This window comes from Homarus americanus, unplaced genomic scaffold, assembly GCF_018991925.1.
Source record: "Homarus americanus isolate GMGI-L3 unplaced genomic scaffold, GMGI_Hamer_2.0 scaffold6317, whole genome shotgun sequence".
NCBI classification, from domain to species: Eukaryota; Metazoa; Arthropoda; class Malacostraca; order Decapoda; family Nephropidae; genus Homarus; species Homarus americanus.
The window spans coordinates 19,811,818-19,823,692 of NW_024730668.1; the positions used below are offsets into that span (position 1 = coordinate 19,811,818).

Here is an 11,875-nt window from a genome sequence, read left to right on the forward strand (position 1 = left end):
GGCCAATCACAGTCGATCGTCATATGGCGTCAGTGATACATAGCAAAGACACACTTGCATAACCTTGCGCGGCTTGCCCAGGAGGAAGAGGAGGCGAGCGCACAGGCAGGCAGGCAGGCGGGTGGGGAATCTAAAAATGGCGTCGCGCGGAAACTCTCCGCGTAATGTGAGCACGTTAGGTTCTGGCAGGGCACCGCGTTAACGTGGAAACGCGGAATGTGGGACCGCGTAAAGCGAGGGTTGACTGTACTGTGTAATGAGATGCACCCATTTTAAAGCCTGCATTACATTTCCCTATTTCACTGCACTTTCCTACAAGATTTACATAATCTTTTTTTGTAATCATAGATAAAGCTAAAATGCATGGTGTATACTGTATACCAATAGGTATGGATTATCTCTTGAATTGGGTGCAAGTAATCTTGGGTACGACTTATCTCGTGAGTTGGGTACGAGATGACCCTAACCCCCCCAAAAAACACTAATTCAATGAGCCAGCAACTAAACATGATTTTTGTAGATTTTTATATTTTTCTTCACTGATGATTATTGTTTCTTTATATAAATGATTGTTTTTGTTATTTTAGTTATGTACGTATTGTTTTTGTTATTTTAGTTATGTACGTATTATTTCTTCTCCTTCAGGTTAGGTTGATTTTTTTTATTTTTTTTAGTTGGGTAATAGAATTGGGAGAGGAGCTAAACAATAATTAAAAATACAGGTGCTCCCCGACTTACGACGGGGTTAGGGACCCAAATCCAGGTCGTAAGTCCAACATTGATAAAAAATAAAATAAATAAATAAATAAAAAATAATTTTTTTTTTATAAAAATCTACAATGAAATACAGTACAGAAAAAGTAATAAATAATGAGGAATGGATACATTGTGACTGAGCACTTTCCTTTAATGTAGTCAGTTGAATGCACACAGGGCCCCCATAAGTTTCTATTTACAGGATACATGGAGACTATATTAATTGGATGAAGCAGAGGAGGAGACAGGGCTGGGTGGGTCATCAATGTTGCTTTCTTCAGACAGGTTTATGTACTGTGGAAACTTGTTGGTTGAAGATATTGGATCATCTTGAGGGAGTGAAGAGGCAGCACTGGGGGGCTTCTTAAAATAGATGTCCAATTTAGACTGCACAGTTTATTTTTTCTTTTCATTATAAATTTCTCTGTAGCAAGCAAGTGCATCTTGGATCATTCTGTCAACTTTGGCATAACGCTCATAATTTTGATCCATGCCATCAAACATTTGCATTCCTTTATTAATTGTAGCAAATGCCTCTGCCATTTGTTTCACTGAAAACTTTTTGGGGAGTGCAGGTTGTTCTTCTACATTTTGTCTCTCTTCTTCCTCTGCAATTTTCTGTGCATCTAGCTCAATAAGATCCTCGTTACTGAGCTCTTCTGCTACACTTTCAACCAGCTGTCCAACATCTTCATTTTCAATTTCTTACTCCAGCTGTTTACCTAACTCCACTATTTTGTTAATAATATCCGAAATAACTTCATTTTCATTAAATCCTTTGAAACTGTTCACATATCTTTTCAGGATTTTCTTCCATATTCCATTCATGCAATGTTTTGTAACCTGATCCCATGCTGCACTAATGTTCTTTATACATGACAAAATGTTGTACTCCTTCCAAAACTCTCTGAGCGTTTTCTCACCTTCAGTAGCAGCAACAGCCTGAGCGAAGGTTGTGCGTAAATAATACGCTTTAAAGGCAGCAATAGCACCTTGATCCATGGGTTGGATGATAGAGGTAGTGTTAGGTGGAATGTAGACTATCTTAACATCAGGGTGCATGTTGTCCAGGTGTGGTGGGTGTCCCGGAGCATTATCCAAAATCAGCAAAATCTTGAATGGAATCCGTTGTTGCAGACAATACTCCTTGGCTCGTGGAATGAAACAAGTCATGAACCAATCCTCATACAGTGCTAAGGTCATCCAGGCTTTCTTATTACTGCGATAAAACACTGGCAGTGTGTGCTTGCTGACATGTTTAAAAGCCCTGGGGTTCTCTGAATTATAGATCATGAAGGGCTTTAGCTTGAAACCAGCAACATTCCCCCCAACAGAAGTGTTATTCTGTCCTTGAATGCCTTGAATCCTGGCATTGTTTTCGACTCTTTGTGGATGTATGTCCGCTCAGGCATGCGCTTCCACAATAATCCAGTCTCATCCACATTGAATATTTGCTCAGGCAAATAATTCCTTTCCACAATCACTTCATCTAGCTCCTCCTGAAAAGCTTCGGCAGCACCAACATCGGCACTAGCTGCTTCTCCACTCACCTTAACATTGTGTAGACTGTAGCGGTTTTTAAATCTATCAAACCACCCATGACTTCCTATAAAGGTTTGATCACATTCATCTCCTGCCTGCTCCTTCTGGCTTTGGAACAGGATTCTTGCTTTAGCCTGTATGGTTAGAAGGCTTAAGGGTACACGCTTCTGTATCTGGTCTTCTATCCATATCACCAATAATTTTTCCATGTCGTGAATAGGGCCTTGGCTTTTCTTTGAAATTATAGTTCCCTTTATTGGTGTTGTTCCTTTCACTACATCACGAATACGTTACTTGTCCTTCAGATTAGTGGATATGGTCGAGTGTGAGAAACCTAGGTCGCGTGAGATTGTTGCTACAGTCTTTCCATTCTCATGCTGAGTTATTATCTTCATTTTCATCTCAAAAGTAATTGCCTGTCTCCTTTTCTTTGGAGCACCACCAGCACTCTCACTTTTACGCTTTCCAGTCATTATAAAGTCAATTATATACGATAATAACGAAAGTTCTTAGCGCGATCAGTATAGGATACGATAGCCAAACACCAACTAAGCGCTCCACTGAGTGAGTGCACCCACACGGTGACCCAAGCCTGCCCGCCGTGCTCTCGCCCGGGACAGAAACGTTTCGGTATAGAAAATGCGCGCGTCATTTGAAAATATTTTTGGTCACGACTGCCGCGGTCGTATGTCCCGACGGTCGTAAGGTCAGAGCAGGTCGTAAGTACCGATGGACGTAAGTCCAAGCAGTCGTAAGTAGGGGAGCACCTGTACAGCACTTCACTCTCTAGAGGCTCTGTCGGAGATTTGTAGTTTTCGAGTTTTTACTTTTCAATTTCACGTAAGACAGTACACATTCATGGGGATATAACAGTAATATCTCCATTAGCCGTAACTCTCTGATAGCCGGAATATAAATTTTCTCTGAAAATAATTTCCAAAACCGAAATTATCCATAAATTTACGGCTTTGGGAAAAAATTTTCGAGGGGCACTTTACTGGAAAATTCTGAGAAAATTGTCCCAGTACCTGGATTTTTATTACATTTTTTTCCAGGGTTTAGAGATGAAAATCAAGTGCATTTTCTAGAAATTTTGACAAAAATTTTCCAGTACCCAGAAAATTCCAAGGATGGGGGATATTTTTCCGGGTTCGAGAAATGGTGTAATGCGCAATTTCTGGAACTTCCAGAAAATCTTTCCGTTACCCAGAAAATTCCGGGAATGAGGGATTTTTTCCGGCTTTGATAGATTTACCTCGTTACCCTGAAATCTCTCATTCCTGGAACTCTGCACCAATTGTTCCGGCTAATGGATGTATCACTATACTGTACTGTCCATTACTGTACTTCTTACTCAGTCAATCAGCGGAGGTGTCGATGTCATGTGATACTCGTGTATGTGTGTGTGCTTATTTGCATTTTCGTTGGATTTTTTTCTTTAGGTTTTTCTTCTTTAGGTTCCATTATTTTTACCTTTGTCTTGTTGGGTCGGGTTAAGTTTACATATCGGAGGGTCTAGGGAGGTTCTGACCCCTCCACCCCCTGCCGGGTAGATTAGGTTAGGCCTTTTTATTTTCTCTTGTTTTGGTAAGGTAGACAGGTATACTGATATAAGATATTTTTATTTGAATGCTATTAAGTGTCAACAGAAAATAAAAAAATTTGTGTGTGTGTGTTTTTTGGTCTGTTATTCAAATCTGATCTTCATTTCTTTTGCAAATTAAAGTTTATTTATTTTTTTTAATAACAGCAACTGCTAATTTGCACCAAAATTGTAGTCAGGTTTTGAGTAAAACACAACCAAACATTTTGGTTGGAGCTTACCTGCTACTGTGGTGGAGGACACAGCTGGCAATCAGGAGACAAGTGGTGGAGGATGGTAATTACTGTCTTTTCTTAAAACTAAACAATTTCCACACATAGGACACATGGACACACTCTTGATGTTGGTAGGACACTGTGGTCTTGTAATATTTTTAGATATGGGAGATAACACTTATTATATGCCATCACGAAAGCCTTCAAAATTTGAAATTGCGTGGTGGAAGGCTGGTTAAAAATGATTGGCCAGCCATGTCACATGACACATCATGAAGAGGAGGAGACAAGTGACTGGCAACATTTCGGATACAGAAATATACACATAGAAACTTGTGAGTTACTCCATTAATATTAATTTGCACAAGAAATTATATGAAGTGATATGTTTCGGTTTTTTTTAGTCTTTTTGTCTGTAATACAGTACAGTATATTGAAAACCTTCTGACAACCAATGGACAAATATTAACCATATTTTTTACATCAAATTCAGCTTAAAGCGGGTCCCTGTAACCACCTCCAACATCACTGTGTTGACTTGGTTGATTTGTGTGTGATGCACGCATCTCATAGTTTGCCACCTACAGACAATAATAACCTTATATGAGTTGTACAAATCTTTATTTATTCTTTTATCTCTTTTAAGGATACTAATGCTGCTAGTGATAAGGAAAAGAAGGAAAGCAAGAAAATAAAGGAGAATGCTGATGGTGATAAGGAAAAAAAGGAAACCAAGAAATCAAAGGATAATGCTGATAGTGATAAAGAAAAAAAGGAAACCAAGAAATTAAAGAAAGATGAGTTTTCTTCTGATGCTAAAACAAAGGATGGCAAGAAGTGGAACCTGAAGGTGGTTTCATGGAATGTGGATGGAGTGCGAGCATGGTTGAAGGTACAGTACAGTATAAGAGTTTACATTAATACTGAAAGGATTGCTATTTATTCACAGTTATTGTTTGTATCTTATTAAGAATTATTATTGGCGTGGAGACAATTGTATAAGTGAACTGTAAGAAAGAAAGAAAGAAGAGTGGCACCTTTTTTGTGTGGACTATTTCCATGTAGCCAGTTGCTGGGTTGGTGGTTTTGTCAACAATACTGTACCAAAGACCAGGATGGAATGGTTTAAACCTTTTACTTTTCTTAAGCCTATATTCCCGTGAGTTTTAGATCACCTTTACGTATATACATTTTCCCAAGAATATAGACTAAGTTCACAATTTAAATACGTTCATTAGTTTTCATTAAAAAAATTTAATAAATAAAGCGTTTGTTTTCCCAAAAGTGCTTAACAATTCAAAACAGATTTTGTTCAAATTTCTTACACAAGTACTTCTCTGCATGATGGTTAAGGATTTAAGATTAAAATTTTAAAATTCAAGTAATTCAATATTGCTGTGCTCATGAGTTTTAAGTCGTGTTTATACAGTATAGGTATACATTCTCTCGAGAATGGAGTAAGACAAATATTGTATTTTAGGTTGACAAAGAAAATTAATTTTGGTTTCAGAAAAGTGGATTGTCAGTGTTTGAAGATGAGGATCCTGATGTTGTCTGCCTCCAAGAGACAAAATGTTCTGAAGGAAAACTCCCAGAGGAACTCAAGAATATCAAGGGTTACAAAAGTTACTTCATGCATGGTTAGTATTTCTTATTTTTCATCAATGGTTTTTAATCTGGAATAATAAGAAATTAAAGTTCTGTACAGTACCTCCAGTCCATGTTGCTGGAATGGGATGTGATGTGTTCTAGAGTTTATCATGACTACCAGTTCATGAGTGACTACCATCTTACATAGTGGGAAAGAGACTCAGTGCCACTACCACAATCAGCTGATCATAACAAGCTGGGTGGAATTGTACCATACCATGTTAAGAAAAACATTTAATTTTCTTGTAATTAGTTCTCTGAATCCTTAGTTCACCTGTACTACAGTATTTTTATATATTTTTTATTTCTATAGTTTTCCTGAAACCTTTTCATTCTATTCTTGCAGCCATGCTTCGATTAAAGTAACATGAAATACATATGCAGTAGATATCTGTATGAAATACAATGTAAAATACATATAAGTGGTTTCAGGATCAACAGTTTCAGCTAGTAGTGGGAAGGGATTCAGTGGTGGTATTGTTGGTGTGTTCAGTCTCTCCTTCCTGTGGTTTAAGTAAACTTGGGTCTCCTTTGATTGATGTCAGGTTGTAGAATGGGATTTCTATAACATGCAGTGGCTTACAAGTGTATAAGATGAATGATTTTTGGAGTGAAATGTGTGGATTTGACTTTGCAGATATACTTAGCCTCTGGAAAAGTTGAATGATTGTATTCATATTGTAAGTAATGTATGTTATAATTTATTAATCTAATACAAAGCATTATTATTTTCAGCCAAAAAGGATGGATATTCAGGTGTTGCACTTTACTCCAAGATTGAGCCACTGTCAGTGACTTATGGCATTAATGATGAGGAACATGATGAAGAGGGACGCTGTATTACAGCAGAGTTTGAGAAATATTTTGTAGTCACTGCATGTAAGTATTATGAAAGACATTTTCCTTGTTGCATAAACAAGCCTTAGTACAGTATTGTATTGTATTTTAGAAAATCATAATTTTAAGTGTTTTACTTCAGGTGTAAAATGAGCTGTTATGTAAAGAAAAATGAAGATTACTTTAAGTCCCGTAAAAATCCAGACAGTTAATGAAGTGTAACTTCATATGTGGGTACAGTATCTTAAAAAAATATTACCTGTACTTGGTATTGTATAATAAGAAAATTTTGCGGTGGTAGCTAATATATTGTAATTTACAGAACCTAGGTCAGCTCGTTTGGTGTTCATTGGCCCTAGAAAACCTTACAGGTCTGTACCTCTGGTACTCTGAGGCTCCCAAAAGCCTCACAGGTCCATGCCTGAAACATTTGCAAACTTGCCATTGAAAAATTAAGGTGTTTCTTGTTTATTAAAGGAAAATACTTTCAAGTTTGATTTTTTCTCTTTAACTAAATTCTCCAAGTATTTTATAATTTAAGTGATATTTAGAGTAGGATATTTATATAAATTTCTACATTTATTTGTTTCAAGCTTAATGCATTTTTCCCATTTTGCAGTGCAACCTACTTACATAAAAAAAAGTTGGGGCCCACTGTAATGTAATGCATTTTCATATGAATCCTAACTAGTTGCAGGAAGTACTCTGCCTCATGCCATACAATTTTCTTAATTCTTCATTTTATGTAATTGCTCTTGCTCATAGTTGTTGTCACTCCTTGTTTTTGGTCCACAGAGTGGGACAGTTACTGTGCATACTGTAATTGCTTTTGGCATTAACTATAGTAAGTGCTTCATAAAGTTCTTATTTTGATCACAAGTGTTCTATTTTAAGAACCATTTTTGTCTTGTAAAATGGTCTGTATCTCAACAGATGTCCCAAATGCTGGAAAGAAACTTGTCACTTTGGACAAAAGGTTGGACTGGGATCCCAAGTTTCGCGAGTACCTTCAAGACCTTGATGCTAAAAAGACTGTAATCTTGTGTGGAGACCTAAATGTGTCTCACAAAGAAATTGGTAAGTGAGATTTTATGATTTTTAGGTAAAGATTAAAAAAATAAATAAAAAATGTGTGCTATAATAATATAACCTTCTGAAGCTGGTGGACATATGATGAAGTTGTCTCAATAATGATAATGAAAAAAAAGGGAGTTGTCTCAATAATGATCATGAAAAAAAAAGGGACGGAAAGTAGAACACCTGTTTCACTAGCAGATAAAACTATTGTTAATGATCAGATGATAAAAAGGCAGAAGCTAAGTACTGTACGTATCTTATAATTAGGTTTTTCGAGCAGTAACAGACTGCTTACGGTGGTTGTGTGGAATAAAGTGTGTACATGATTCAACACTACATGATGGAGGGACAGTATATATAAGTTAATTATATGAGACCCATACTGACTTAACCTCTGTTTATTATAGATTTGGCTAATCCAAAGTCAAACAAGAAGAATGCTGGATTTACACAGGAAGAAAAAGATGGCTTTTCAGATCTTCTTGCTGCTGGTTTTGTGGATTCATTCAGGCATCTATATCCAGACAAAACTGCGCAGTATACGTTTTGGACCTACATGTTTAACTGTAGGGCAAAAAATGTTGGCTGGTAAGTTTTGTTACTGTGGTATGAAATTCCTCATCTTTGTTACAAGATTTAATTAAATCTTAATGCCTAGGTCTATCCACAACAGGTGTATAATTTATAGAATATTTCTCGTTGATTCACTTTGCAAATTATGTTACCGCATTAGCCGAGAATTTATATATTGTACTCTGTATCCTTAAACACACACCTGCCTTTTCTTACTCAGGAACTATCATTGCTTTGATAGTATTTAAAAGCCCTAGTTTATAGGAACTTGCATTTGACTGTCCATTGTTTATTAATGTTCATTTTGCCTTTAATTCACAAACCCCATTTTAAATCGCCTAATTTTGTTCCGTTTTACTCCAAGCTTGAGGTAGTAAAGTACATGGGATGTCTACAAGAAGTGTAATCAAGAAAATGTACTTATTAATATATGTACTGATACTTTTTTCTTTTTTTCAGGAGGTTGGATTACTTTGTCCTCTCAGAACGCTTAGTTCCTCAACTGTGTGATAACATTATTCGTGATTCACTCTATGGCTCTGATCATTGCCCAATCACACTGCTCATGCATATGTGATAACCATTTGTATTCTCATCTACATACATACATGTTGCTGTGAAGTGATATCACAAAAAAAGTTAAGCATATTTCTTAGATTAATTTTGAATTAAAGTGACATCTCCACTTTTCAGTACAATACTGTATGTTTTCCCATATTTTCTTATTGCCCACGATGTGTTTTGCATTGATGATCACATGATTAGGAGATTTTTCCTGTAAATTTGATGCATATTATATGAAAAGTTTTGATGCAGTACTTTTCTGGTGTTTGTACCTGATAATGATTTATGAATTCAGCATTATTTTTTCTTAATTTGTGTTTACTTTAACATTATTCTTACATACTTTGAAAATGTTTTAAATAATGTCAGCAGTAGTCGAGTCATTTATTGTTTTTACATGTTGATGAATTTAGTTAGTAAAATTAGGGCTGTTCAACGTTCCATTTCACTTCTTTTCTATATCTCTCCTTCAAACATTTGCATATCATTTAACTGTACTAGAGCTACAGAAAGTATCTTTTTGGAGTGGTCAATGAATATCATAATGAACACTGCAACTCCCATTGTCTTGGTAGGGTTGTCAAAATCATTCATCCTTTGTCATATCGTCTAGCAAAATAAAATTCCCAAATAGTTTTTGTAGCGAATATACCAACTGTCACTATTCCATTCTTCTTTTCAGCTTTTTATTTTGCCTTGTGCCTTGGGTAAATATTTTTTTAATACTTCTCAGCTAATTTTATCTCCTGTGTGTATGGTGTCAGCTTTTGTATGATCAACCATTCTTTCACATTATTCTCACAATTATGTAGAGTTTGATTGTTTTAATGCACCTTAAGTTATATTTACATTACTTGAGTCTTATCTATAAAAGGAATAATGCAGTGGTAGTTTTATTACTTGCTGTAGTTATGTAAAAGTACTGGTTTTAATGTGTCATTTATATGTTCTGAATTTAATTATTTGTTCTTTTCTTACTAAAAGGAAACTGAAAAATTAATGAAACGTAAATAATTATTGAAAGTTTTGTGTGTGATTTCTTCCAGCTGTCATGTTAATCACTCAGGATATGATGACTGTATGGTCTATATATACTGTAATTCAAGGTATTTTCTTCCAGCTGTCATGTTAATCACTCAGGATATGATGACTGTATGCTATATATACTGTAATTCAAGTTGAAGAAAATGATCTTTAATTTTTTTATCAATACTGTATTGTAAGAAAATTTTCTTTGTTTTTTTAAATAAATGACTGTGTTAGCTTTTCCTTTTACAGTATTAACCTCAAATGTAGGGGAGAGTTGAATCACTCTGCCTGGTCCTAGTTCACCTACCCCAGTTATCTCCCAATATTGTTCAGGCATTGAAGCAACAGGATGCTGTGTGTTGTGAAGATAATTGAGGTGAGGCAGATAGAACATTCCTAAGCAAAGTAACATTAGCTCTCTTAGGTATTTTCTAGCAGGAAAAAGTAGTGTATATTCTGAGAAATAGCAAATTTAAAAATACAGGCATTTGCTGAATTACATCTTCCTAAACCGCTTCGTTTCGATATAAAACTGTTTAATAATTAGGGAACAATATTGATATGTCGCTGAAGTCTGATATACCTGTAGTGTCAATTTCAATCTACCATGCACCAGTGTGGCAGTGAGGAGGTAGTGTCACCCCCAGACTTTCCCAGCCCGCCAAAATTCAGTCGCACATTCTACCTTGGTGACAACAACTGGTACTGCACCCAAGAAATCCCATCTTTTTATCAGTTAAGATGTGAAGTACAAAGAGAGAGAGAGAGAGGCTGGGGACAATACCACCTTGGAAGGCAGAGGAGAAACAGGTTGGAGAGGAGAGTGATGTGCCTGTAGAAACACTGAACTGTACATGGTTAGTTTAAGTCTGTGAGTCTTTGTTTTAATTATCACGGCTACAGTGTACACACCATTTAGTGATACAGGTATACCATATACATATATATTTTAATTATTTGTGTGGCAGCTCCTGGCTTCGGTAATCAGTTTCAATAGCCTAGACTGTTTACAGAGTCTGGGATGCCCTAATCACTATGGAGAAAAATCCTGCACTTAGTCACTAATCCAGATATAATTGATGTCCTGTCAACACCCTGGACTCCGAGGAGAACTGCCACGATACTTATGAACACCTAAGTATTCGCAATAAAGACAGGTAAGCAGGACATGTCTGAATACAGTTCATCTAATTAGAAATAATGAGGACAAACCTTTCAAATATTTATTTCAACTGCATCTATGATTAATATCTGGGCTTTTTGTTGTATGGGTTTTAAGTGTTTGTGTAGGTGGCAGTGTTTGTATGTTTTTATATGTACAGGATATTTATGAAGCATTTTGAAGTTTAACAAATTTGTAAGTATTGGTAATAGAATCAATTTGTGAATGGTGTATAAAAGATATATTGATCAAATTTTAGCATAATTACTCGTAAATTTATAGCTTTCTCCCCAAACCATCTTTCATGAAATATGTTCATTTGGGTTCTAGGAACAGTTGGTTAAACACGACAGGATAACAACATAGTCTGTATTATGTCTGATATTGGCTTTACCTTATTTCAGGATGCAGAAACATTTATTACTTAATTTGCAAACGAAGAGAGACAGAGGGGGGGGGGGAGTAAAAATCTGATAAGGGACAATGTGAGCGTGAAAAAAATTCCTTTAACATTTAAAACTATTGAATATTGTAAGCATGTATATGTACTTTTCTTCCGAAGATTTTGTAGGCTGGTGGGTTTCTTTTAAACTTTTCTTTCGCAACTACAGTACGACTCTCCCCAGTGAGTCAAGGTCTCCAGGGTCATGGTTTATCATTCGCACACCCAGCTTCTCTAAGATTATTCATTCGCTTGAAGTTGAATGCCTTTGTATGCATCCTTATTGTATTGAGCATTAAACTTTCTTCTCACAGATGTTATTGTTGGCCATAAAACAGTTAATCTCCTCTACTCTCGTCATTTCAATCAGTGTAATTTATTTTCTTGACTTGCTGTCTGTCTCGACCCTTCCCAGTGTTCGTATG

At 36.1% G+C, this 11,875-nt stretch overlaps 1 protein-coding gene across 1 annotated transcript in view; it reads left to right on the forward strand.

Moving 5' to 3' along the window:
- The window catches only part of LOC121867279 (DNA-(apurinic or apyrimidinic site) endonuclease-like), an 11,945-nt gene extending 1,865 nt beyond the window's left edge, over positions 1-10,080 (forward strand). Inside the window, exons 2-7 of the mRNA XM_042367159.1 lie at positions 4,763-5,008; positions 5,627-5,756; positions 6,502-6,645; positions 7,537-7,680; positions 8,088-8,268; positions 8,713-10,080. Of these exons, the coding sequence (XP_042223093.1) occupies positions 4,763-5,008; positions 5,627-5,756; positions 6,502-6,645; positions 7,537-7,680; positions 8,088-8,268; positions 8,713-8,830 (963 nt within the window). The 3' untranslated portion in view covers positions 8,831-10,080. The remainder of the gene's footprint in view (positions 1-4,762; positions 5,009-5,626; positions 5,757-6,501; positions 6,646-7,536; positions 7,681-8,087; positions 8,269-8,712) is intronic.
- Positions 10,081-11,875: the final 1,795 nt, after the last annotated feature.